The following is a 27,889-nucleotide window of genomic DNA, read 5'->3' as shown; positions in this document are numbered from 1 at the left end:
AAGCAGACAGTAGGAGGCGCTGTTCTCACTTCTGGAGGACAGATAAATGCATTTCACATAAAGCTTCCAGGTGTTCATCAAAGCTGAGCATGGAAACGGGACATAAACCTAAAGGAGTAATGTACGTGCACAGTGCTGGCTGATCTGTGTCTATTTCTCAATATTATAGCCAAATGCAACTGATCTAAGATATAAAAATGAATATACAGCAGTTTATAATGACTGAGGGAGTGGGTAGAAGAGACAGAAGACTCACCACAGGAACGCCCCTGCCATACAGGTACGCCATACCCAGACCACTCTGACCAACTGGGTTTCCCTATCAGAGGGGGACATACAAAAAGTAATGAGAAAGACAATATGGTCAGACACTGCCACCTAGTGTTCGTTGGTTTATGTGCTCTTAATAGCTTCAATTAAATCTCTCTACTGAATATAAACTGTAAGCCCTCATTGCTATGGTTTTCCCAATAGATTACATTTTTTATGTTGTTGTATAATATTCTAATACAGCCTTTTCTAGAATCAATCACTCCTATGGAAAAGACAGCAGTTTGTAACAAGTTCAACCCTTTGGTGGAAATTCTGACAGGCGCCAGGATGTAACAGTTACACTTTCCTACATACAGGAGGACATGGGGGTAACTGGTATAGGCTGTCAGTGTATCCGCAGGCTCATACTACAGTTACACTTTCCTGCACACAGGACAGATACACACAGGAGGAGGACATGGGGTAACTGGTATAGGCTGTCAGGGTATCTGCAGGCTCATACTACAGAAACACACAGGAGGAGGACATGGGGTAACTGGTATAGGCTGTCAGGGTATCCGCAGGCTCATACTACAGTTACACTTTCCTACACACAGAGCAGATACACACAGGAGGAGGACATGGGGTAACTGGTATAGGCTGTCAGGGTATCTGCAGGCTCATACTACAGATACACACAGGAGGAGGACATGGGGTAACTGGTATAGGCTGTCAGGGTATCTGCAGGCTCATACTACAGAAACACACAGGAGGAGGACATGGGGTAACTGGTATAGGCTGTCAGGGTATCCGCAGGCTCATACTACAGTTACACTTTCCTACACACAGAGCAGATACACACAGGAGGAGGACATGGGGTAATAAGTTCATTGTTGTGTTAGTTAATTAGTGCTTAGGGAGGAAGATAAATATGGGGAACGGCGATGGACACTGAACTAGTTGGCTGGATGTGACCTTTGTACAGTCAGTGACAGGGTCACAGGGATTTCTTTTGAAACTGATGGATGTGACTTTGCCGTACTGCATCACACACACACACACACACACACAAATACACTACATAGTACATACACACACAGTACATGCACACATACACACAGTACATGCACACACACAGTACATACACACACAGTACATACAAACACACACACACACAGTACATGCACACATACAGTACATGCACACATACAGTACATGCACACATACACACACACAGTACATGCACACACACAGTACATGCACACACACACACATACATACCATATCTGCTGCTTTCTTGAAGTACTGTAGAGCGGTTTCATTGCTCTGCATCACGGTGTCGCTGCCCTCAGAATACATCTGAAAGACAATAGGGACAGTGCTGAGACCATTATACACAGGGACTGCTGTATAACAGCCTCATGTCTGTGTTCTGTATAAACAGTAGGGACAGTGCTGAGACCATTGTACACAGGGACTGCTCCCTAACAGCCTCATGTCTGTGTTCTGTATAAACAGTAGGGACAGTGCTGAGACCATTATACATAGGGACTGCTCCCTAACAGCCTCATGTCTGTGTTCTGTATAAACAGTAGGAACAGTGCTGAGACCATTATACACAGGGACTGCTCCCTAACAGCCTCATGTCTGTGTTGTGTATAAACAGTAGGGACAGTGCTGAGACCATTATACACAGGGACTGCTCCCTAACAGCCTCATGTCTGTGTTGTGTATAAACAGTAGGGACAGTGCTGAGACCATTATACACAGGGACTGCTCCCTAACAGCCTCATGTCTGTGTTGTGTATAAACAGTAGGGACAGTGCGGACACCATTATACACAGGGACTGCTCCCTAACAGCCTCATGTCTGTGTTATGTATAAACAGTAGGGACAATGCTGAGACCATTATACACAGGGACTGCTCCCTAACAGCCTCATGTCTGTGTTATGTATAAACAGTAAGGACAATGCTGAGACCATTATACATAGGGACTGCTCCCTAACAGCCTCATGTCTGTTATGTATAAACAGTAGGGACAGTGCTGACACCATTATACACAGGGACTGCTCCCTAACAGCCTCATGTCTGTGTTATGTATAAACAGTAGGGACAATGCTGAGACCATTATACACAGGGACTGCTCCCTAACAGCCTCATGTCTGTGTTCTGTATAAACAGTAGGGACAATGCTGAGACCATTATACACAGGGACTGCTCCCTAACATCCTCATGTCTGTGTTGTGTGTAAACAGTAGGGACAGTGCTGAGACCATTATACATAGGGACTGCTCCCTAACAGCCTCATGTCTGTGTTCTGTATAAACAGTAAGGACAATGCTGAGACCATTATACATAGGGACTGCTCCCTAACAGCCTCATGTCTGTTATGTATAAACAGTAGGGACAATGCTGAGACCATTATACACAGGGACTGCTCCCTAACAGCCTCATGTCTGTTATGTATAAACAGTAGGGACAATGCTGAGACCATTATACACAGGGACTGCTCCCTAACAGCCTCATGTCTGTGTTATGTATAAACAGTAGGGACAATGCTGAGACCATTATACACAGGGACTGCTCCCTAACAGCCTCATGTCTGTTATGTATAAACAGTAGGGACAATGCTGAGACCATTATACACAGGGACTGCTCCCTAACAGCCTCATGTCTGTGTTCTGTATAAACAGTAGGGACAAGCACTGGCAGTGGCAATTAGCTAATGGTTATTATGTGTGTCGCCAGTGATCTGTAATGTGATCGCAGATGCCCAAAGCGTTGGCTAATGTAGTACGCAGTACATAAATAAAACCGGGACTTACAAGGTGGACAGAATTAACATATATGTCAAAAACAGAGGGTAGGGAGGACCTGTCCATGAGAGTTTACAATCCATTGGGAATAGGTCAGATCAGAGAGAAGGAGGGTGTGTGACGAGTGGAGACTGGGATAACAGCGGGTGTATGTTGGCGATATGGTAAAGAGTTGGATTTTCAGAGGGGGTGTAAAGATTTCTAAGCTTGGGGGGGAGTGACGGATTATGCATGTTATAGAATATCATCGTTGGGTGGTGGCATGGGAGAAGTGGTTAGATGCAGGTCTAACAGGACCAGAAGTATTTGGAGATGAGGTTTGAGCTGTAAGAGGGGTAGTAACTCTGGCGGCTTTTGCAGGTGAGGGCGAGTGGTATATATTGGACTTCAGAGCATACAGGGAGCCAGTGAAGGGATTAGCGGGGTTGGATGGAGGACACGGAGCAGTAAGAGCAGGTGGTAAGCCTTATCGTATCACCCATGATGGTGAGCAGCGGGAACAGATGGAGGAGGTTGCAGCAGGCGAGAGGACAGATGATGCCAGAACGGGTAAGAGTTTGGTTTCCACTAAATCAGGATCTCAGACTTTGTGATATTGAGATTAAAGCTAATTTGTGTCATTAGAGATTAAATCATTTAGCTAATTTTTCTCGGCTACCCGTATTTTCCCGACAGTCGCTGGGGGTCGACGCGTTCGACACTTGGAAAAGAACCGTACCTTTCCCAGGAACGCCATGGCGTGCGAATTCCCAGCATTGGCCGCTTGGTTGAAGTAATCAAAAGCTCTCTGTGGGAAACAAATAGCAGCACGTCATTTATAAAAGCTGGAACACAAGGCAAGGAGTGCAGCCAATCACAGCCCATCATTGTCCCAGTGCAGTCTGCAGAATGAAATCTAACACCCGATAGGTTGCTATGGGTTACAGCAGGATTTCCGATTGGACAAACCTTCCATTACTAGACACCAAGCACTGCTTATCACACGTGTTACAGCTACGCTCTATCCACACAAAGTGCAGTAAAGTTGGTTTCTTACACTACCTGGTGATTTTGCTCCACTCCACGTCCCCCGTGTAGATGAAGCTGTCCCAGTCCTACCTGAGGGGAGAAGAAGATCGGATTAATAATTGGTGACGGTTCGGTGGTTATCAGACCTTGGAGGTGCTGGTGCATTTAGTGAGATTGGAGCACAATAGATATAATACAGGGTGTCACACAAAGCACGTTCCCTGCTTAGACAGCTGTAATAGAGCTACAGGGATGGATCTCTACCTCTCCTACACCCGTCACACAGCTGCTTTCCCTGGATGATTACCCCATGTGATAACACTCTTATGGTAGTATATTAGAATAAAGGTTAAATAAAGACTCCTTCTAATCCAACCTGCGCCTGGACATCTCCCTTCTCAGCCAGAAACTGGTAATACTGGATCAGATCTTCCTCCAGCATCCCGCTAGCCATGCCGGGGTTTTCCACCTCATCCGCCAGGCGAATCCTCTGCACCACGGTCCCTCCGGTCAGTGAGATGTCGCTGGCAACTGCACATAGACGAGAGAGAGAGAGAGCGAGAGACGGAAGCATTCATGTTACATAGGGCTCAGGCATAACAGGACGGCTTCTCAGGAACGCCAGGCGCTACTCACTGCTGCCCCCAGTGGCTGACGTGGCTGAGCAATAATACAACAGTTACTGACCAAATTACAGTAAGAGGAAAAATACAAACAAAAGAACTTCTACATGGGCGATTATCTTTAGCCAGTTTGCGATTGGCCGATAGGTTTACGGAGTGAATGCAGCACACAAACGTATATAATGTATGGGGAATATTACCATGATTTGCCACCAAGCGGTAGTGCGTGAGGGCGGATTCACAGCTTTGCAGAACACCAATCCCAGCCCAGTAGCGGTAACCCTGCAGGAACAGAAGACACCACTGTATTGTGAGTAATGACACTGACCCCACCCCACATGGGTGGGGTCAGTGAAGAATGGGAGGAGTCATAAATGAGTAGAGAATTAACAGAGAGCGCAATATCGATCTCATAAGACTGGATGACATGTATAAATAGGACAAAACATCAATTATCAAATCGCAGTTAAACAGTATAAAAAGCTAAAACTATAAAACATTTTAAATCAAACCAAGTGCTGGTGAGTGATGAGCTGGAGCCGCATTGATAATGTACGCCATACAGGGTGTTAAAGTTCTAATAAAAATGATCTACGCTGGAGAACCCGGCTACATTGTGTGCCGCAGCAACTGTGGGCAGTGTGGTGGCACAGTGGTTAGCATTGATGGGTTTAAACCGCCAACCACGGCCTACATTTGTGGAGTTTGTATGTTCTCGCTCTACAACCACACTGGCAGGATAACTGGCTAATGGCATACAAGGTGCCCTAGTGTCTGCTGGTGCGCTCATTAGACTGTAAGCTGCATTGGCGCTGACACATGACGTCGGTACAGCGCTGCATAATTACTGGCGCTGTATACAGAAACCAGATTACTAGTGTTATTATTACTGAGATCAGCTCCAGGAAAGGACGACTTACCATAACCATGTGCGCGATCAGATTCCCTCCCAACGCTCCAAACGTGTAATAGACGAGAGCCTAGAGAGACCAACATTCCACCGTGACCACATTATCTGTACAGATTATAGAAGTACACAGACAGACGGGGACACGGTTTAAAGGTTACCTTTGCCTGACTGGAATTCACACCTAGACCAGACGCATAGAGGAATCCCAGAGCCTGCGGGTGGAGGACACAGTGTTGTTACATCCAACTAGGGAAAGATCACCAAGGATATAGTGATGTAACACAGGGCTCCATCTCCTTCACAAGCCCCTTTATAAAGCCAGCAATGGCCAGGACACTACTCCAGCCCCCACATCGCTGCTCCCTTACTCCTGTAATACTCAGGTATAGGGTATGTCAGGGGAGGCTGGGGTACAGGCAGTGCTAAGCATGAGGAGCAGAGTTTATCCCTGGAGACCCCAGATATGGAGATAAAGTTTAGTGACAATAAAGTATTGCTGAGATGTCATCTGTGGACAAAGTGGGTGCCTGGTCCTAACATACAGATACTAAGAACTGCACCCAGCAACCAGGACATGGGAAGTAGTACTGGGTATTACAAGCAGGGGTCACGGTTTGCAGCCACACCGCCTGCAGATACAGGTAATAACAAAACAGAATGTACGGGGCTTAGTGTAGACAGGACGGGATTATTCCACCCTAAGGGCACACTACAATGCCATATGGACTTCTGTCTTCTCCTGGACCAGCTGGGGCTTTTGAGGATGAAAAGTAGAACTAGATGTAATTTTTTCCCCAACCTAAATTATTAGGTAACAAGAATAAATAAAAATCAGAGGCTGCAGCTGTCCTAGGACATGGACGAGAAGGCTGTTCTTACTACACGGCATTATACCGTTTGCCCTCTAGGTGACCAGAAGCTGGTACACTGCATTATACCATTTGCCCTCTAGGTGATCAGAAGCTGATACACTGCATTATACCGTTTACCCTCTAGGTGATCAGAAGCTGCTACACTGCATTATACCATTTGCCCTCTAGGTGATCAGAAGCAGGTACACTGCATTATACCGTTTGCCCTCTAGGTGATCAGAAGCAGCTACACTGCATTATACCATTTGCCCTCTAGGTGATCAGAAGCTGCTACACGGCATTATACCGTTTGCCCTCTAGGTGATCAGAAGCTGGTACACTGCATTATACCGTTTGCCCTCTAGGTGATCAGAAGCTGCTACACGGCATTATACCGTTTGCCCTCTAGGTGATCAGAAGCTGCTACACGGCATTATACCGTTTGCCCTCTAGGTGATCAGAAGCTGGTATACTGCATTATACCGTTTGCCCTCTAGGTGATCCCAGCTCGGTCAGCTTCTCTAGCAGATCCTTGGCAGTGGGGATATTCTGCTTCAGAGGGTCCCCAAACAGTAACGCATAAGCCACCTTCTCCATCGCTTTTATATGGTTCAAGTCAGAGGCTTTCATGAAATACTGGAAGGCCCTACGGGAAAGAGAACACGCATCAATGGCAGTGACCTGACAATCCCGCGTTTCGCAATACACAAAGCGACCGCGGCCAACTAGACACGTGATGGAGGGACACGGAAAGGTCTCGGGGCGTACACATAACATACTCTTTCTTCTGCGATCTCTTTGTGCTCTCGTTCAGTAGTTTCATCCCCAACTGGTAGAGGTCCTCGGCGTCCTGCATCTGCCGCCGTTTAGCGGCCTGTTCTTCCGCTGCAGAGGCGAGAAATACACATGGAGCATGAACACCGCACGTCAGTATCTGCAGAATCATTAGGGACTACAGCAGGGAGATGAGGTCCTATAACACCACATTAGCATACATGTAACCTGTGTACTATTACAGAGACACGCGGATGGCTTAGACAATACACCTCGCAACTGTAACGGTGTACGATGGCTGGATCCGTCAGTAACCAATATCCTATAGTTTTACGCTATGTACAACATCTGTAACCACGCGGTTTTGTTAAGCTATTTAATATAAGACACACAGACTCCAAGTTCTATGATATTGTATCTAAAATCCCATGTCCTGAGAGTACTCACTTTCACAGAAACCCCACTTCTGGTCGCTCTTGTAGTCGTAACTTGTCGCGCACCATAGGCGGCCATCCTCCCGCCCGTCAGACGTGCACTCCGCGTATTCCTTCTCCATGAAGAGGAAGGGGAAGTGACAGGGTTCCCCATCAGAGGTGCCATCGATGGCTGCCAGCACAGGAGACAAACAACAGGTGTAAGTGAGCTGCAGAGAGGAACCAGACTGCACAGCTCGTTCCCCTAAATGGGGTCTTACAGGGAGCGCCGGCAGCCAGCTTCTAACATTATACCAAACCCACGCCAACTGCGACGCACAACCCAGAGGCACTCGCATTATCGGGGTCACTTCTCTGACAGAGGAATCAGTGTAGCAGCTCCATCAATTACAGTTTTCTTTCCATATGTAGCAGATCTAGGCTATTACGTGCATCGGGTGGCAAGACGGCAATGCCAGCTGCATGCTACAATTTATCAGCGTGTGGGGACAGCCAGACAGGACATATTACATGGGGCCCACACAGTACAGGTACGGTGTACTCGTACACACCCACACATGCAACACACACACACACACACACCCACACATGCAACACACACACACACGTTAGGGTCTATTTGGTGAAGTCAGGTCACCAGCCAGACCCAGGTCATCAATGGCCTAATTAGCTAGTAAGGGGAAGGGGAATGGGGAGGGGATGCCCCAGAATATAATGAAATGACAAATAGTGTATATACATGATAGAACAATACTGGGAGTCTTCATATACAGAAGTGCGCTTGTCATGCAGGATATAAAGTACAAAGGTTCCGTTTCCTATAAATAACTCTGCTCTCCCGTAGCTCAGCTCCTTACACCACGCTGTAAGTGTTGTGGGTTTCAGTTCACTTTCTGGCCACAGACACACAAGGGTTAACATGAAACCATGTCGTGGTCCAATAAAGAGAAGGGAAAAGGCAAAACTCCCCTGAGCCTGGGGGCAATGCACATACAGCCAGGCGTGACAGATGGCGCTTTCACACAGACACCTGGATGATGAAACCCTGGACGCACGTTACTCCTTGTAATTGGTAAAAGTACAGCGATCGCACTGCCTGAAAGCATCTGTCCGGGACTCGTGATCCAGGGGTAACAGAACCAGCACAAGCAGATTCCCGGTGACGTGCGTCATTATTGCTGGCGATTGTCAGCGCAGTATTGCGACGTCTGCTTTATTTGTCCGGGTTAGATGAAATGTTACATAGCGATGTGTTCTCAATCCCCCGATTTGTGCGATTTTCCCTGAACTCAGTAGCTCCCCGGCAGTCGTGGTCACGATTTGGAGTAAAAATAAAAAAGAAAAAATGTCCAATCTGACTTAAGATCTGTCGTGCATCCAGTGCATTGTGTCCCAGATTGGCAAATCTGCCCTACGGCACAGCAGATCTGAAGATGCGAGGTACGACGATCGGGGACGCATATCGGCATCGTGACACTCACGATTTGGCCAAATTTTACACGATTTGGTCGTCACGATACGTCGAAATCGGCCAAATCGTGTAAAATATCGCTATGTGTGTGGGCACAGCCCGAGCCGCAGTATTATCTGATTTCCCAGATAGAGAAACTACTACTGAGATCTATAAGAAGAGGGAAAGTTAGTAACTAAATCTGCAAAGGCCGACTCCGTGCAAAATGTATTCTGCTTAATGTGGTTTAACAAAAACCACAAGGGCCAAAAAAGTACCACCCAGCCCCCCAGGAAAACTAAAGTGGGCCCCATTGAGCCGATCCTGCCACTTAGTGTGAGTGACACGCCAGCGTCCAATATGGCAGCACAAGTAGGTCTCGCTTTTTGTATGATGGAGGCATGTAAATGTGGAGGGTAGATGAGCGAGCACAGAACGGCTGCAATGTGAGAGGGCTGAGTAACAATCCCCTGACGGTGACTAACCAGATAATGGGGGTCACTCAGAGGTGGGCGCACTGCCAATGATAGACGTAGTGTAGTAACATTTCAACTACTGCGCATACACACACACACACACATCCTGATCGTCTCAATATGGAGTCGCATTGGTGATTTCAGATGCTCGCGGGTAGGGGTCTTGGGCGGTGACAGGGAGACTGCCCGCCTTATGGGCGTGTCACAGTCAGGTTGAGCATGTTAGCAGGTGATTGATGAGCCTGCACTGAACGACTGCTCGTCACAGACTGACATACGATTGCACCATTACAATGTCGGAATCGTGCAGCCTTTTGCCCGTCTGCTAGTGGACGGGCAGCATTAGCCTGAATAGAGTCGTCTGGATTACTGAGAGACCGTTTCCTCATTGGCAACACAGCCCTGAGTATCATTCAGACAACCATTTACTCTCTGCAGGTGAATAATGTCACTGCCGGAGCTGGTCTAACCACTAGCTGTGCTCTGCCAGCCGCCACCTATATATTTGGATAGTCTGAGAAGCTATAATGATTCTAAATCCCTGCTTAGCAAACAAATTATTAACAATTCCGTATACAGAGCCAGCATATTCCGCTGTCTTATACAGTAACAGAACTAGAAAACAAGACTGGGTAACAGACAGGCAAAGAGGTAAGACTGGCCCCGCTGACAGACTTGCAATCTATCGAATCTTCTTTTGAAGGCAACTGATCATAGAACAGATTCATAACAAAAACACCCCCAGACAGGCTATATACCAATTAGTATTCATGTGCGCTGTGAAGCCAATACTACTGTACACCACCACTGAGGATATCGCAGATGGGTATGGAAATGCTACAAACACGGTTCACAATCATTTTACAAATGTTCAATATGCAAGTAAAACACGTTGAAGGTAACACCGGTGGGTGAGTGTACTATAACCGAGGCATCAGTAAAAAGAGCGTCCTTATATCGGGGTTTCCCAGCTTGTGGTACGCAAAGGCCTGATATACAACAGAGGGCAGACAACAGCCTGCACAACCTTCCCTTGTGCTACACACAAGTGTACACAACAATTTCTAATTCAGATTGGCTTTAAATTAAAAAAAAGTTTTGTAAAGAATAAAGGACCTCATTCAGAGTCGGTCGTTGCGGCCGCACGGGAAAAGGGTCCGGATATGCAAATGATGCACTCGCATGTTGCGTCCCTAAGTTCTGATCGTTAGCTCCTCGACCAAGGGGAGGAAGCGGCCGGAAGATAAAAAATACGCCCCCTTCTCGTACGCATTGCACGTCATCTCCGGCCATATAAGGATTAATCGAGACCATCGGAACTGGTCGTAGAGCTTAAGGTTGACCATACCCTCTCTTAAGCTCTACGATCATGTCAGTGTAAAAACCATCCATGTCACGTGTGCTATGACGCTACTTTGTTAATTAAGCACTCCCATAAAACGCTGTTCGCATAATGAGGCACGTCTGCGTTCGGATCTCCACTCCCCGTTTTCAAGCACCTTCCCGTTACCACCCACAAACGCCTCATTCTGTCACTCAAACTACCGACCTGGCTGTGTTCAAGGAGAGAGAAATTTCTGATCGTAGCGGCTAGTTTGCGCACTGCGTACTTTACGCATGCGCAGTTTAGCGAACATCGGTGGCGTACGACCGTGCGGCCGCAACGACCGACTCTGAATGAGGTCCAAAATCTGTATAAATGAAAACTAAATCGGTGGCAAAAAAAAACAAACAATCAAACAAAAAAACGACACTTTGTCGCCCCTTCATCCCACCACCGGCGCAGTGTCTAGCTGCCATCTGGGGCCCCTTCATCCCACCACCGGCGCAGTGTCTAGCTGCCATCTGGGGCCCCTTCATCCCACCGCCGGCGCAGTGTCTAGCTGCCATCTGGGGCCCCTTCATCCCACCGCCGGCGCAGTGTCTAGCTGCCATCTGGGGCCCCTTCATCCCACCGCCAGCGCAGTGTCTAGCTGCCATCTGGGGCCCCTTCATCCCACCACCGGCGCAGTGTCTAGCTGCCATACTGCCGCCAGTGTCACTTATTTTGTACGGTCCACGGAAGTGCCAAAAGTCATGTGATAGCAGTATGTAAAAGTAATGGTGGGTGGCGTCACCGTACTACGACGTCTTGGAAATGCCCAAATCTGCATCAGATGTAATCTGACATCCCGTGAGTCAGTTTGAAGCCCGGCTAGGCTGCTCATCGCAAGGGGACTTGAATTATTGGAGTTTAACCCATGGCATGATAGTGGGTGTCTGACAGATGGGACATTCCATTTCCGAAGTTGTGCGGACATTCAACGTGCCTCGATCTACAGTGTCACGTGTGTACCGGGAATACAACATGGAAGACATTACCACCCACCGTGGACAGCGCAGAGGCTGTCCGCAGGCGCTTAATGATCGTGACCAGTGGCGTCTGCCCAGAATTGTCCGTGATACAAGCAACACTGGCTTAAATCACATCCACATTCAATGCAGGAGGTACCAGACGCACATCCAGCAGGTCAGTGCAGCGGTTTTTTATCTTTCATGGGATATGGGAGCAGAAGACCCACCAGAGTGCCCTTGTGACACTACGACACACCTGGGCTTGTGACGTCGTTAACTGGACCCTGGAGGACTGGCAACATGTGGCGTGGTCCGATGAGTCACGGGGGAGGAGTTGTGTGGGCGGCAATAATTAATGGGCGCCCGGTGTTGCAATTCTTCTAGATGCCCAATAATTATCTTCACGCCCTAGTAGACTGGGTTTAGCCATGGCACCCTAACCAGTATAAAGTCCTGGTTAGGGTGCCCTAACCATGAGTTTATCACACATTTTTCCTCGTACCCTCCTGGTGCGAGCAGAAATATCAGCCCCGACGGCTATCACGCCCAAACAAACAGAATTGCTCCTTCGAGCACCCTAAATAAATAGCCGCCGTGTAGACAATTTAATTGCTCCCACGGTTGTAGTTGTTGCGGGCTGATGGTAGGATTCAGGTTTGGAGCAGACCCCATGAGGCCGTGGACCCCAGTTGTCAACAAGGCACCAAGTTGGCGGTGATTCCAGAATGGTGTTGGGTGTGTTCACGTGGCATGGGTGAACACGTCATTGACCGGTAACCGCTACGTTGCATTGCTTGATGATCATTTACAGCCCTTCATGAACTTCATGTACACCCACTATGACGGAATATTCCAGCAGGATAATGCACCGTCATCGGCCCCAAGTGGTCTAGAACTGGTATGAGGAGCATTCTGGAGAGTTCCGGCGAATGGTGTGGCCACCACGTTCACCCGCCATAAATCCAACCGAGCATTTATGGAATGTGGTGGAGAAGGCCATTTGCACCAAAAAATACTGCACCTACAAATATCAGGGAGCCGTAGAAAGCTATCCAGGCGGCACGGGTCAACATCTCTCCAGAGGTCTTCCGTCCAGGGCTAGAGGGGGGTCCTACAAGATACCAGACATTTATCCCATGACTTTTGGCACTTCCGTGTATAATAACTGATGGAATCTGAGCAGATTCCAAGTTGTTTATATGCAGAAAGCACTGACCACATGAACCTTTTTAAAACAGTGTGTCTGGATTATATGGTTCGTTTAGGACAATGGCCAAAGCAAGGTATAATGGAGAAGACATATGTAATGGAATTACTGTAATGGCTGTCAAAAAGGGTTAGAACATATAATTGAATAACTAATAAACAGTGATGTATGTACTTGGCGGTAAGGAGAAGGGAATAATGAGAGTTATGGTACAACATCTTTGTTAACCCTCTTTCTTCGAAGTCCATAGGGTCCACAGGGATACCACGGGGTGTAGGTGGTGGATAAGGATCGGACACCAAACAGTTAAGCTTTTAACTGCCAGGATGCAACGGTCCCTCCCCCCTAAACCCCGTCCCTGAGCCTGGGAAATCAGTTTGTTAACAAGCCCAAGGGAGGAGAAGGAGAGGAGAGAAGGAAGACTGGGGCACAGAAGAATCACACTCTCACATCAAAGAGACGGGAAACCAGTGACCAGGAAACCCAATCCAGAGAAGACAGGGCCCTATGGACTTCGAAGAAAGAGAATTAACATAGGTAAGTTTTACCATAACTAATTTTCTGCTTCAGGGTCCATAGGACTCCACTGGGATACCAAGGAGATGTCCCATAGCAGTATTCAATGGTAGGAATGCTCCTCAGCTAAGAGGAGAATCCTGCATCTAAATGAAGCATCCTGAGAGGCAAAGGCATCGAAGGCATAAAACCTAAGAAAGGTGTGGACAGAAGACCACCTTACAAAGTTGTTCAGCTGAGGCGCCACGGCGAGCTCCCCACAGAGCGAGTGAAATTAGCAGAGATGGTAGCGGGCATAGGAAGGCCTGCCAGTATGTAAGTCTGTGAGATAGTCATGCAAAGCCATCTGGCCAGAGTGTTTGTTAGCTGGCCAACCCTTCCTGTGGAATCCATAGAGGACAAATAGGGAATCAGTTTTCCAAAGAGAACTTGTATGGTCCACGTAGATCTTCAGAGCACGGACCACATCCAAGGAGGCCTCACCTGCTGAGAGGTCTGGCGATTGAAAGGCCGGGACTATAGTTTACCTATTAATATGGAAATGAGAAACAACCTCGGGAAGGAAGTCAGAACAAGTTTGAAGAACAGTCCTGTCCTGATGAAAGATCAGAAATGGGGAGCGACAAGAGAGCTCCCCTAACTCTGACACCTTACGGGCGGACGCAAGAGCCAGAAGAAAAAAAAAAAGTCTTCGCTGTAAGCCACTTGCACAGATTCCAGGGGGCCAAACGGAGGGCCCTGAAGAACCACCGACAAATCCTACGGCGCCACTGGAGGGACAAAGGGAGGATGAATACGGAGGACACCCTGAAGGAAGGTGTGAACATACGGCATTGGAGGAATTCTGCACTGGAACCAGATGGACAGAGCAGAGACATGCACTTTCAGCGAGGCCAGGTGGAGTCCAAGGTCCAATCCTGCTTGAAGGAGGGCCAGGACTCTAGAGATCCTAAAAACTTGAGAGTCAAATCTTCTGGTAGCACACCACTGGAAGTATGGGTGCCACACTCTGTGATAGATCTGGCCAGAGGTCAGCTTACGCGCTCTGAGCAGAGTCTGGACCACAGAGCTAGAAAATCCTTTGGACCTTAGGAGGGGTGTCTCAAGAGCCACGCCGTCAAAGACAGACGGGCCAGGTTCGGATGCAGACATGGACTTTGAGACAACAGGTCCGGAAGTTGTACATAGTCCGTCCTGGACATCATCCTCCTCATTCAAGCTTGCTGCACAGGATTTGCATGAGAGCAATGTAGGTGTAGTCGCTAGCTTGCTACTTTTGCCTTTGTTAGACATAGTTGCATAGGATACACGAATATGCAACACACCAAATACAAATGGGTAAGCAAACACTATTATGTGACAGAATACACCAAATACAAATGGGTATGCAGTATAGTGATCGTGCCTATGCTTAAATAACCTGCAGGAGTGCACAGCACAGAATATGGTACTGTGTAGAGAGCAACCAAACAGTATGTGACAGGCTTCCCATTTATAAAGTAAAAGTGAAATATAGTAGACCCTGAATACACCGGTATGGTAGGGTTATAGTGAGGGGAAAGGGGAAGGCATAGGCTGACAGATTAGAAAAATCAGACAGACAGCGCTAGCAAAAGTCACATACTATGCAGAAAAACACTAACTGCAAAAGGGCGCTACATTCACCTACTCAGACATAATGTCTGGTAGGCTATAGCGCTACATAACCCGACTCCTGGGAGAGGTATGTAAGGGGACCGACTCAGCGTTTTCCAGAGAGCTGTGGCTGAGCCTGCAAAAAAATGGCAACCGGAGACCTCTGAGGGGCGGGGTCTGAGGAGGAGAGCAGCTCAGAGCGTCCAGACCGCGGTGGAATGGTGCCTTGAGTTGGGGGGAGAGGCCGCTGTAATAGGGAAAGGTGACCTCCCCTGGCTAATTTTTGCCCACCGTGACGCTGGATTCCCAACACCATATGTACCCTGGTGGTCTAGTGGATCACTCGGTCGAGGCCAGTTGTTCACTCTCAGCACCTCCAGTCTGTCCCCTGAGACCGAAGGTAAGACTGCCCAGCCACGGGCTACCGTAAGCGGTAACCCACCTTACATGCGTCCGAGTTGCAGTCTGGGATCATCCGTGGGGCCGGCTAGCAAGGTCCCCAGAGAGCCCCACGTGATGCTTTGGAGTTGCAGTGCCCGGAGGGGTGATGGAGTGGCAGCACAGACGTCTTAAGGACAGTGATGCTGCGCACTCATTAATAAAGATAAATAAAATTAGAAATCAAAAATAAAGCTTTGGGGTGCATAAGGCAGACACTGTTATACAAGGTGATCCCGGCTCCTGCCGGACACAAAGCAAAACAATTGGCAGTTGAAAAGCTTAACTGTTTGGTGTCCGGTCCTTATCCACCACCTACACCCCCGTGTGGACATTACTGCAACACTAATTTCTAAGGTACTATAGAACCAAGGACATGATCTGCAGGACGCTGCTAGGACCCCCAGAATTCCTAATACTTGTGGATGCGTTTTACAATCAAGAGCATTATCTGCAGGACGCTGCTAAAAGTGATATCCGCTGAGCTCTATTACACTCACCAACTACGTTACTAGTAAGACTCACGTGAACGTGCGCCGGCAATGCAGAGCGCAGATGGATCTATACAACTGCACCGCCCCCAGCCCTCTGTCTGCGAGAGCAGCGCTCATCACTATTTCACCAGCCCCGACCTTGGTGCAGGATATCGCCGCATATGCGCACCTCAGGATAGGATACAATTCTGTGTATGCGCCTACAGCATATTTATCCTGCTAACAGCCCGTTGCCGCCTTACAATGCAGCAGCCGGCCTCAGGTGAGCAGCGACCAAGATGAACAGAACTTGGGACCCCTTGTAATGACAAGATGCCTATGCAGCCTGTGATGCAGTTTGCTGAAACCAGCTAGATACATTCAGACTGGGAATCTCATGCGGAATCAGGCCCGGTATATTCAGTGCTCAGGCTACCATCCATGTACTGCAACAGTCACGTATCAACCTCCATCAGCTGATCCTGCGCGACACGCACGGTGGCTGTTCTGGAGCAGCCCGGGAATCAGATTTACGAATGTATGCAAAAACTCGCCGCTTGCGTCCGTGTGCAGAGATCTGTTGGACTCAGCACCGGTATGTGCTGTAACCCGGATCGTACTGGTCCTTTGTAAATAACCAATGACAGAGACTCAATCACTTCAGGAAATGATGTCGCTTTAGCAATGACATGGAGCATTTAGACAGGTTACTTACATACTTATAGGAGAGATTCAAACTATCACAACTGAACGCCAATATCAGGATGGTAACGGCCCTTTAACAGACAGCGGAATGTGTGCAAATAACTCATCACACACATGTATACATTATGTCCTTTACCTGTTTTCTGGAGCTCGGCTTTCTCTGCCTCTCTATTCTCCTGATCCGTGATGCCCTCCTGCCAAGAGCCCATATCCAGAGACAAGCTCCCAGAGTCCCCCTCCTCCTCCAGACCGTCGGTGATGTCCAGGAAGGTGACAGTCTGGGTGTTCTCCGAGGTTGGGTCAGATTCAACTTCTGGGCTTTCCAGGTCTGGATTTACGGACTCAGAGGACCATGAATGGTCTGCTGCCCCTGCAGTCTCAGCACTGTCCTGTGGGACCTCATTCTCAGCCCACCACGCAGACTTCTCATTCTCCTGCTCCTCAGAATGGGGTACATGCAGTGACTCTGACTTTGGCTGGTCTCCTGTGGGGTACACAGACTCCGTCTCTGTGTCAGGTACTGGAATCTCCTAACGGCAAGAAACCAGAGTAAACAGTTTGCCATTGGCTGGCTGGGGTTACTGACACCCTTGTACTCTAAATTGAACAGAGCATAAATCATGCAGTAGAGAATTAATAGGCAAATATCACTGGTGGCAAAGATTGCAGCAGCGTGCTACAGTTGCTGAATGACCGCTAAAACATGGGGTGTGACAGGTATCCAATTAATTTAACAATATGTATACAGAAGATTTATAGGCCGTGTGGGGGCGTTGGTATAAAGAAGGATGGCAGCATAAAGGACTACTGTATTCCCGATTGCTGCTACTTGTATTCATGACGTTTTATTGTGCATTGTACACTGAAGAACACTCACCGGGATATCATCAGTCTCTCCTTCATCTTCATTATCTGGAAGACAAAAGCAAATAAGAAAGGTCCAAACAGTATCCTTGCGAACCCTCATCCTCGTCGCCAGTCAGTATTCCACAGTACCCTCATCAGTCAGTATCCCACAGTACTCTCATCCTCATCAGTCAGTATCCCACAGTACCCTCATCAGTCAGTAAACCACAGTACCCTCATCCTCATTAGTCAGTATCCCACAGTACCCTCAACCTCATCAGTCAGTAACCCACAGTACCTTCATCCTCGTCAGTCAGTATCTCACAGTACCGTCAACCTTGTCAGTCAGTATCCCACAGTACCGTCAACCTTGTCAGTCAGTATCCCACAGTACCCTCAACCTTGTCAGTCAGTATCCCACAGTACCCTCATCCTCGTCAGTTAGTATCCCACAGTACCCTCAGTCAGTATCTCACAGTACCCTCAACCTCATCAGTCAGTAACCCACAGTATCCTCATCAGTCAGTACCCTCATCCTCGTCAGCATCTCACAGTACCCTCAACCTCATCAGTCAGTATCTCACAGTACCCTCAACCTCATCAGTCAGTATCCCACAGTACCTTCAGTCAGTATCCCACAGTACCCTCAACCTCGTCAGTCAGTATCCCACAGTACCCTCATGCTCGTCAGTCAGTAACCCACAGTACCCTCATCCTCGTCAGTATCCTCATCAGTCAGTATCCCACAGTACCCTCATCCTCGTCAGTCAGTATCTCACAGTACCCTCAACCTCATCAGTCAGTATCCCACAGTACCCTCATCCTCGTCGGTGTCCCACAGTGCCCTCATCTTCGTCAGTCAGTATCCCACAGTACGCTCATCCGTCAGTACCCCACAGTACCCTCAACCTTGTCAGTATCCCACAGTACCCTCATCCGTCAGTAACCCACAGTACCCTCATCCTCGTCAGTCAGTAACCCACAGTACCCTCATCCTCGTCAGTATCTCACAGTACCCTCAACCTCATCAGTCAGTACCCTCATCCTCAGTCAGTATCCCACAGTACCCTCAACCTCATCAGTCAGTATCCCACAGTACCCTCATCCTCGTCAGTCAGTATCTCACAGTAACCTCAACCTCATCAGTCAGTGTCCCACAGTACCCTCATTCTCATCAGTCAGTGTCCCACAGTACCCTCATCTTCATCAGTCAGTATCCCACAGTACCCTCATCCTCGTCAGTATCCTCAACCTCATCAGTCAGTATCCTCAACCTCATCAGTCAGTATCCCACAGTACCCTCAACCTCATCAGTCAGTACCCTCATCCTGAGTCAGTATCCCACAGTACCCTCATCCTCGTCAGTCAGTAACCCACAGTACCCTCATCCTCGTCAGTCAGTAACCCACAGTACCCTCATCAGTCAGTAAACACCAGTACCCTCATCAGATTGTATCCCACAGTACCCTCATCAGATTGTATCCCACAGTACCCTCATTAGTTAAGATTGCACAGAAATCCTACTCCCCTGCCAGTCAGTATCACACAAGGATCCCCCTACTTATTCGGTGCCACACAGGAATCCCCCACCACCACCCGCCAGTCACACAGGGATCCCCCCCCACCTGTCAGCCAGTCACACAGGGATCCCCCCCCACCTGTCAGCCAGTCACACAGGGATCCCCCCCCCACCTGTCAGCCAGTCACACAGGGATCCCCCCCCCACCTGTCAGCCAGTCACACAGGAATCCCCCCCCCCACCTGTCAGCCAGTCACACAGGGATCCCCCCCCCACCTGTCAGCCAGTCACACAGGGATCCCCCCCACCTGTCAGCCAGTCATACAGGGATCCCCCCCACCTGTCAGCCAGTCACACAGGGATCCCCCCCCCACCTGACAGCCAGTCACACAGGGATCCCCCCCCCCACCTGACAGCCAGTCACACAGGGATCCCATCCACCTGCAGCCAGTCACACAGGGATCCCCTCCACCTGCAGCCAGTCACACAGGGATCCCCGCCACCTGCAGCCAGTCACACGGGGATCCCTCCTCACTCACCTGCCACGGTCTGAGACGCCCCGTATCCGACAAGAGCCGCTATGACCCCGCAGTACAGGCTAAGAACCAGCAGAGTCCGCACTGCCCGGTCCCCCATTTTCCAGTGGACCTGACCCCGCAGCGAACCCAACTGACAGCCCCTGGCTCCGGCCGCGGCCTAAACCATAACCTGGAGCCACCCGCACACAGCAGACAACCAATCCAGAGCCTCTGCTCTTCCACCTGGACCAATCACAGTAAAGAACCGCAGCTCAGCCAATCACAAGCGCCCAGAGTGATTTCCGGCTTAGCAGCGTCGTCAGCAACGCGCAGCTACATGGCCCTCGGCAATTGGCTGCTCAGTGGGAGATAGTAAACAAACTACAGCTCCCGACATGCTCCACCCCCTCTGCCTGTCACAGAGCTCATGGGAAATGTAGTTGTAATTATTGGAGCAGCTATGAATGACAAATGTGTAATGACAGTGTAGCTAGACTAATGCTCTCAGATTGCACTTTTTTATGTACATTTCTGTTTATGCATAATATAAATTTATAGTACAGGGGTCCCTGCAACTAGGGTAGGCGTTTCTTCTTTCCTGCTCCTGTCTCACCTGTGCTGCTCCACTGCCTCCTGTCTCACCTGTGCTGCTGCACTGCCTCCTGTCTCACCTGTGCTGCTGCACTGCCTCCTGTCTCACCTGTGCTGCCCTTGTCTCTCCTGTGCTGCTGCACTGCCTCCTGTCTCACCTGTGCTGCCCCTGTCTCTCCTGTGCTGCTGCACTGCCTCCTGTCTCACCTGTGCTGCCCCTGTCTCTCCTGTGCTGCTCCACTGCCTCCTGTCTCACCTGTGCTGCTCCACTGCCTCCTGTCTCACCTGTGCTGCTGCACTGCCTCCTGTCTCACCTGTGCTGCCCCTGTCTCTCCTGTGCTGCTCCACTGCCTCCTGTCTCACCTGTGCTGCTCCACTGCCTCCTGTCTCACCTGTGCTGCTCCACTGCCTCCTGTGCTGCCCGTCTCACCTGTGCTGCCCCTGTCTCTCCTGTGCTGCCCCTGTCTCTCCTGTGTTGCTCCACTACATCCTGTGCTGCTCCTTTCTCTGCTGTGCTGCTCCACTGCCTCCTGTGCTGCTCCTGTCTCACCTGTGCTGCCCCTCTGCTGCTCCTGTCTCACCTGTGCTGCCCTTCCGCCTCCGGTGCTGCTTCTGTCTCACATGTGCTGCCCCACCATTTCCTGTACTGCCCCTGTCTCTCCTCTGCTGCTCCTTTCTCACCTGTGCTGCCCCTCTGCCTCCTGTGCTGTTCCTCTGTTTCCTGTACTGCCCCTGTCTCTTCTGTGCTGCCCTTCTGCCTCCTATCTGACCTGTGCTGCTCCACTGCCTCCTGTGCTGCCCGTCTCACCTGTGCTGCCCCTGTCTCTCCTGTGCTGCTCCTGTCTCACCTGTGCTGCTCCACTGCCTCCTGTGCTGCCCGTCTCACCTGTGCTGCCCCTGTCTCTCCTGTGCTGCCCCTGTCTCTCCTGTGTTGCTCCACTACATCCTGTGCTGCCCCTTTCTCTGCTGTGCTGCTCCACTGCCTCCTGTGCTGCTCCTGTCTCACCTGTGCTGCCCCTCTGCTGCTCCTGTTTCACCTGTGCTGCCCTTCCGCCTCCGGTGCTGCTTCTATCTCACATGTGCTGCCCCACCATTTCCTGCACTGCCCCTGTCTCTCCTCTGCTGCTCCTTTCTCACCTGTGCTGCCCCTCTACCTCCTGTGCTGTTCCTCTGTTCCCTGAACTGCCCCTGTTTCTTCTGTGCTGCCCCTGTCTCTCCTGTGCTGCCCCTGTCTCTCCTGTGCTGCTCCTCTTCCTCCTGTGCTGCTCCTGTCTCACCTGTGTTGCTCCACTGCCTCCTGTGCTGCCCTTGTCTTATCTGTGCTACCCTTCCACCTCCTCTGCTGCTTCTGTCTCCTGTGCTGCCCATCTCTCTCCTGCGCATCCCCTGTCTCTCCTATGCTACTCCTGTCTCACCTGTGCTGCCCTTCTGCCTCCTGTACTCCTACTGTCTCACCTGTGCTGTCTCTCTGCTGCTACTGTCTCACCTGTACTGCCCCTCTGCTGTTACTGTCTCACCTGTACTGCCCCTCTGCTGTTACTGTCTCACTTGTGCTGCCCCTCGGCCTCCTGTGCTGCTCCTCTGCCTCCTATACTGCTACTGTCTCACCTGTGCTGTCTCTCTGCTGCTACTGTCTCACCTGTACTGCCCCTCTGCTGCTACTGTCTCACCTGTACTGCCCCTCTGCTGTTACTGTCTCACCTGTGTTGCCCCTCTGCCTCCTGTGCTGCTCCTCTGCCTCTTGTGCTTCTCCTGTCTCACTGGTGCTTTCCCTCTGCCTCATCTGTGCTGCCTCTCTGCTTCATGTGCTGGTACTATCTCACCTGTGCTACCCCTGTCTTTCCCGAGCTGCCCCTGTCTCTTCCATGGTGCCCTTGTGTGACCGCATGACTTTGACCTAGCCACTCCCGATCACAGATTGGGGTTTTTGATCCCCACTGGGGTTCCTGATTACTGTCAGTGACCACCTGTCACTGACTCCACCCACTGCGCAGTGGGCGGGTATGTTGCTGCCACCACCAAACTCTCCGCCGGCGTTCGGAACCGCTTTCTGCTGCGTATGCGTCGGCTAACTGCGGCCACACCCCCTGATTCGTGTTGGCTGATTCCTCCTGATCCCTCGCAATGGACCAGGCTCTGCCCGTAGCTGGCAGAGGGCTTGAGCTTTGGAGACACTTGGCTCAATCCAGAACAGCAGAAGAACGGAATAGCATTTTGCGCAATTCCGTTGGTCACAGGATGCAGATGTAGTCGAATAGGCAAAGGAGTTTATTGCTCATGGTCTTCAAAAAGACCCTTCCCCCAGCTTTAAGGGGTACAGCATACAGAAATCAAACAGCAGATCTTCTCCACAAAGGATATACAAGGATGTACACATACAGGGCTCACATGCCCTCTTATTATGCCACCCTAATACACCTTACCACAGGGGGTAGGTCCGCCCTGGGTTCCTCTTAGCCAATCCTGCTAGCTCACATAACATAAATAAACACATCTTACATTTCACAGAAATTAACTAAATGTCCTCGTTAGCACCCAAACACATTTGGTTTTCCTCAAACACACAAACTTAGCATAGACTGTTTCTTATATGGTAAATATAACATTTCCCGGGAAGTGATAAATTGCATTCATTCTTTCACATACGAGGAACAATGCATAGAACCAGTTTGGCTTTCCCAGTCTTAATACCTCCAGTTCTTCTTAGGAAGTTTAATCCTATGGGCTCTATTTACTACAATCCGCATATTGCAAATTCAGGCAATATCACAGGGATTTACTACAAATCCCTTGCAGGGACAGAGCTTGCGATAAAGCTCTGTCCCTGCGAATCCCCTTTGGAGCCTTATCACGGTATTTTCGCAAAAAAATGACTAAGTGCCCGCGCATACGCCGACCGGCCGCCGCTGCTACCCCCCCTTGGTGCTAAGCCCCGCCCCCGGCGCTAAGCCCTGCCCCCACGATCGCGGACCCCCGCAACCCCCCTCTCCCTTACTTACACCTACCTGCATGATCCGGGCCTCCGGTGATGTTCTCCATTCCTCCGGTCAGGTGATCTCCCATCACTGTGGAAATAACAAATGATACAGCGACAGGCGTCACTTAAAAAGTGCACAGTGCAATAAATATAAAGAAATTTTATCGAAAATTCATATAGACATACTAACATAAATACATATAAAAACGCACAAAATGAATGGGCAAAGATCACATAATAGCTTAGAAAAGCATATCAACATATCTCAACACCACAGTGTTGGAATAAAGTGCAAATGCATAATGGTATATATTGCACAAGCCCAATAATATATATTAAAAACAGATGAACTGAGAATATAGTTTTAAAAACAGCAATGAATTCAAAGGTGCTTATCTTAGTGGATTTAAAGGCAAGAGTGCAGCTTCCCCAACGCGTTTCATCCAATGGGACTTTTTCAAGGGATATTAGCTAGCATGCATGTGTCCATATTTATACCAAGTTTAAACAGAACCAATTAATCATCCTCATTGTGATTGGTGACCTCATATTCCGGTCTATCGGAATGATTAAACAAAGGAGACTTTCAAAGTGCTCCTATAAATTAAGTTAATTATTTGTAACACAAATAAAATTCCAGAAACGTCCAGAGATCTTAAATATAGTGTAAAACTAAGCGTAATACTAAGCGGTACTTCCACCCAAAGATTCCAAATCTCCACCCTCTATGACAACATCCGCCCTCTTCTGGGTCTGGACGGAGGCAGATGGTTATAGGATCGGCGTCTACGTGGCTTCCGCCCTCACTCCTGGTTTCCGTGGCATCCGTCCTTCAGTATATGGTGATGGTATCCCAGGTGTCCACGTGACTTCCGCCCTGACTCAAACGTTCATCATCTCGCAGACATCCGCCCATACTCGACGTCATCGGCATCCCACTCAGTTTAAGCGCTCCTTACTCCTATCACATTCCGGAGATAGGCACTGCCATTAGTCTGCGGAAGCAGAAAAATTCAGTAATATTTGGAAACTTTGAGAGCGCCATTTTGAGAGAGGGTAATTCTGCCCAAAGTGTTAACATTAGTAGACACACCACTTAAATAGACAAAGAATAATAGTAACGTTTATGTGGCAATAAGCCAGGGTATAGCAGCATAAAAACAACATCAAGTTCCAAATGGCAGATAAAAAAGGTATTAAAAAAGATATAATATAAAATATGATAAAAATATATCAATGAGGCACAACTGGTTAAGGAAAATATATAATAATAAATTATTGTAAGTAAGAAATATGTATATATAAAAACGAAAGAAAACACTGGCTAATATAATGTTATGTTAGGCACGTCACAGTCTTCATAGGATCTTCAAGAGTAAAGAATTAATTAATTCATTAATTCTAAATAATTAACTAATTAATTCTTTACTCTTGAAGATCCTATGAAGACTGTGACGTGCCTAACATAACATTATATTAGCCAGTGTTTTCTTTCGTTTTTATATATACATATTTCTTACTTACAATAATTTATTATTATATATTTTCCTTAACCAGTTGTGCCTCATTGATATATTTTTATCATATTTTATATTATATCTTTTTTAATACCTTTTTTATCTGCCATTTGGAACTTGATGTTGTTTTTATGCTGCTATACCCTGGCTTATTGCCACATAAACGTTACTATTATTCTTTGTCTATTTAAGTGGTGTGTCTACTAATGTTAACACTTTGGGCAGAATTACCCTCTCTCAAAATGGCGCTCTCAAAGTTTCCAAATATTACTGAATTTTTCTGCTTCCGCAGACTAATGGCAGTGCCTATCTCCGGAATGTGATAGGAGTAAGGAGCGCTTAAACTGAGTGGGATGCCGATGACGTCGATTATGGGCGGATGCCTGCGAGATGAAGAACGTTTGAGTCAGGGCGGAAGTCACGTGGACACCCGGGATACCATCACCGGATACTGAAGGACGGATGCCACGGAAACCAGGAGTGAGGGCGGAAGCCGCGTAGACGCCGATCCTATAACCATCTGCCTGCCTCCGTCCAGACCCAGAAGAGGGTGGATGTTGTCATAGAGGGTGGAGATTTGGAATCTTTGGGCGGAAGTACCGCTTAGTATTACGCTTAGTTTTACACTATATTTAAGATCTCTGGACGTTTCTGGAATTTTAGTTGTGTTACAAATAATTAACTTAATTTATAGGAGCACTTTGAAAGTCTCCTTTGTTTAATCATTCCGATAGACCGGATATGAGGTCACCAATCACAATGAGGATGATTAATTGGTTCTGTTTAAACTTGGTATAAATATGGACACATGCATGCTAGCTAATATCCCTTGAAAAAGTCCCATTGGATGAAACGCATTGGGGAAGCTGCACTCTTGCCTTTAAATCCACTAAGATAAGCACCTTTGAATTCATAGCTGTTTTTAAAACTATATTCTCAGTTTATCTGTTTTTAATATATATTATTGGGCTTGTGCAATATATACCATTATGCATTTGCACTTTATTCCAACACTGTGGTGTTGAGATATGTTGATATGCTTTTCTAAGCTATTATGTGATCTTTGCCCATTCATTTTGTGCATTTTTATATGTATTTATGTTAGTATGTCTATATGAATTTTCGATTAAATTTCTTTATATTTATTGCACTGTGCACTTTTTAAGTGACGCCTGTCGCTGTATCATTTGTTATTTCCACATTTATTGTTTGGGATTTGCCCCAATCCTCCTTACCTGTATTCAGCTGACACCTTCTGGTAGCGCGTCCTGTTATATATTTGTTTCACTCTAATTGGTCACTTTAATTTCTTAATTTAAATCTACATTTATTTACTGTTGTTGGTTGGCGCCATAGTCATCACATTTATTCTCGATCTCCCATCACTATTTACTATTTTTAGTAAGCGATCTGCTTACTGAAAATAAGTGATACTTTGGGGTTGGAGTAGAATTTTACGAATTCTACTCCAATTGCCCTGTAATAACTATAGGTGATACTAAAATAATGTGAAAAGGGTGTGAAAACACAAAACAGCCCTTTTCACTTTATTTTACTCAAAATAATGTTAATAAATAGAGCCCTATTATTGTATTATTGTTTCCCCCAAACTTGCTGGGTATTGTACACAGACACACAGGTGTCTCCCTAGCCAGCATTTCAAAGGAAAGGATTGTTTAGTTACCACCAACCCTCCACTGCCAGGCTAGGGCAATTACTATACCAATCCCTAGGTGAGGATGTCTAACCAGCAGTTTGTTCCAAATTACATTTCTAAAAATGCAAAGCTCGTACATTCAAACAGGTTTCCCCAATTTCAAAACTGTGCACAGCACTATAATTGATAAAATGCAATATCACCCATAAATCTACAGTACATGGCGCCCTGCGCCTACATTGTCCCTTTAAAGACGGAGCATTGCAATGAGGGTTAACCCCTTCAGTCCCGAGGTGGCGATATTAGCCACATGTGGTTGGACACCGGCCACACCTTGGGACTCATTCAGAGGCGGTCGGAGGATGCAAGCGGTCGCTCATAAACTGGGCGGCCGCTTGCATCCAGACCGGCCGCCTATGTTTCGGTCGTTAGGCTGTGGGTTAACACCCACAGCTCTAACGACCGCTAGGGTGATGGTCGCGATGGTCAGAGACCATCGCGACCATCGGGGCTTACGACGAGACCCTAGGGTAGGGTCTCACTTGTCGTAAGCCTCGGAGAGCTTCTGGCCCGCCTTCCAAACCCGCCTTCCAAACGGGGCGAGCTGTCAGAGACCATCGTGACCATCGGGGCTTACGACGAGACCCTAGGGTAGGGTCTCACTTGTCGTAAGCCCCGGAGAGCTTCTGGCCCGCCTTCCAAACGGGGTGAGCTGTCAATCAACATCGACAGGTCGCCCCCTTGGAAAGAGACCCGCTACGACAGCGCTGTCGGTCGTAGCGGGTCTCACGCATGCGCACGAAGGAGCCGGCTCCCTCGTGCGCATGCGTGCTAGACAAACATCGAGGCGGCCGTGCGGTCATAGACCGTACGGCCGCCTCTGAATACAGCCCTTTGTCTTTCCCATACTACCATAGTCTCACCCGTGCTGCTCCTGTCTCTCTCATCCTGTATTTGTTTTAGGATGCTGGAGTTTTAATAAATGCTCCCCCCTGTGTTTCATGCTGTTCAGGTTTAGACAGCAGAGCTGGTACCTAGGGCAACCTAGCGTAACATGACAGATCAAGGTATGATGCAGACATGGGGGTGTCTAAATGCTTGATTTTAAAGCAAGGGTGGTCAGTCGGCCACTCAATGTGTGTTCCCCGACTTCACAACTGGGCGTGCATTTGAATTTGCCTGCCCGGTTGAGCTGTTAGTCGCCGGCGGTCCATGCAGCAAGTGCACAGGCGGACCGCCCGTACACACAGCCAGATGTGCCAATATATCTGCAGATGTATCAGCCATCTGCTCTGCTGCAATGCAGATGTGTTATGCCTGCGAATGACATCGTTCACAGACATATCGGGGTACACACCCAC

The 27,889-nt window shown here is 48.4% G+C and overlaps 1 protein-coding gene across 1 annotated transcript in view; it reads right to left on the bottom strand.

Annotated features, from left to right (window-relative positions):
- SEL1L (SEL1L adaptor subunit of SYVN1 ubiquitin ligase) overlaps positions 1-20,035 on the bottom strand; it is a 45,740-nt gene extending 25,705 nt beyond the window's left edge. The window contains exons 1-14 of the mRNA XM_088460901.1: positions 19,808-20,035; positions 17,781-17,815; positions 17,040-17,433; positions 7,683-7,841; positions 7,241-7,346; positions 6,945-7,107; positions 5,769-5,822; positions 5,621-5,680; positions 4,901-4,982; positions 4,454-4,608; positions 4,111-4,167; positions 3,788-3,856; positions 1,534-1,611; positions 257-319 (exon numbers count right to left, since the gene is read on the bottom strand). Of these exons, the coding sequence (XP_088317027.1) occupies positions 257-319; positions 1,534-1,611; positions 3,788-3,856; positions 4,111-4,167; positions 4,454-4,608; positions 4,901-4,982; positions 5,621-5,680; positions 5,769-5,822; positions 6,945-7,107; positions 7,241-7,346; positions 7,683-7,841; positions 17,040-17,433; positions 17,781-17,815; positions 19,808-19,904 (1,572 nt within the window). The 5' untranslated portion in view covers positions 19,905-20,035. The remainder of the gene's footprint in view (positions 1-256; positions 320-1,533; positions 1,612-3,787; positions 3,857-4,110; positions 4,168-4,453; positions 4,609-4,900; positions 4,983-5,620; positions 5,681-5,768; positions 5,823-6,944; positions 7,108-7,240; positions 7,347-7,682; positions 7,842-17,039; positions 17,434-17,780; positions 17,816-19,807) is intronic.
- Positions 20,036-27,889: the final 7,854 nt, after the last annotated feature.

The sequence above is a fragment of the Taudactylus pleione genome, unplaced genomic scaffold (assembly GCF_031769625.1).
Source record: "Taudactylus pleione unplaced genomic scaffold, aTauple2 ptg000987l, whole genome shotgun sequence".
Lineage (NCBI taxonomy): Eukaryota > Metazoa > Chordata > Amphibia > Anura > Myobatrachidae > Taudactylus > Taudactylus pleione.
This window is presented reverse-complemented; position numbering and strand designations above follow the sequence as displayed.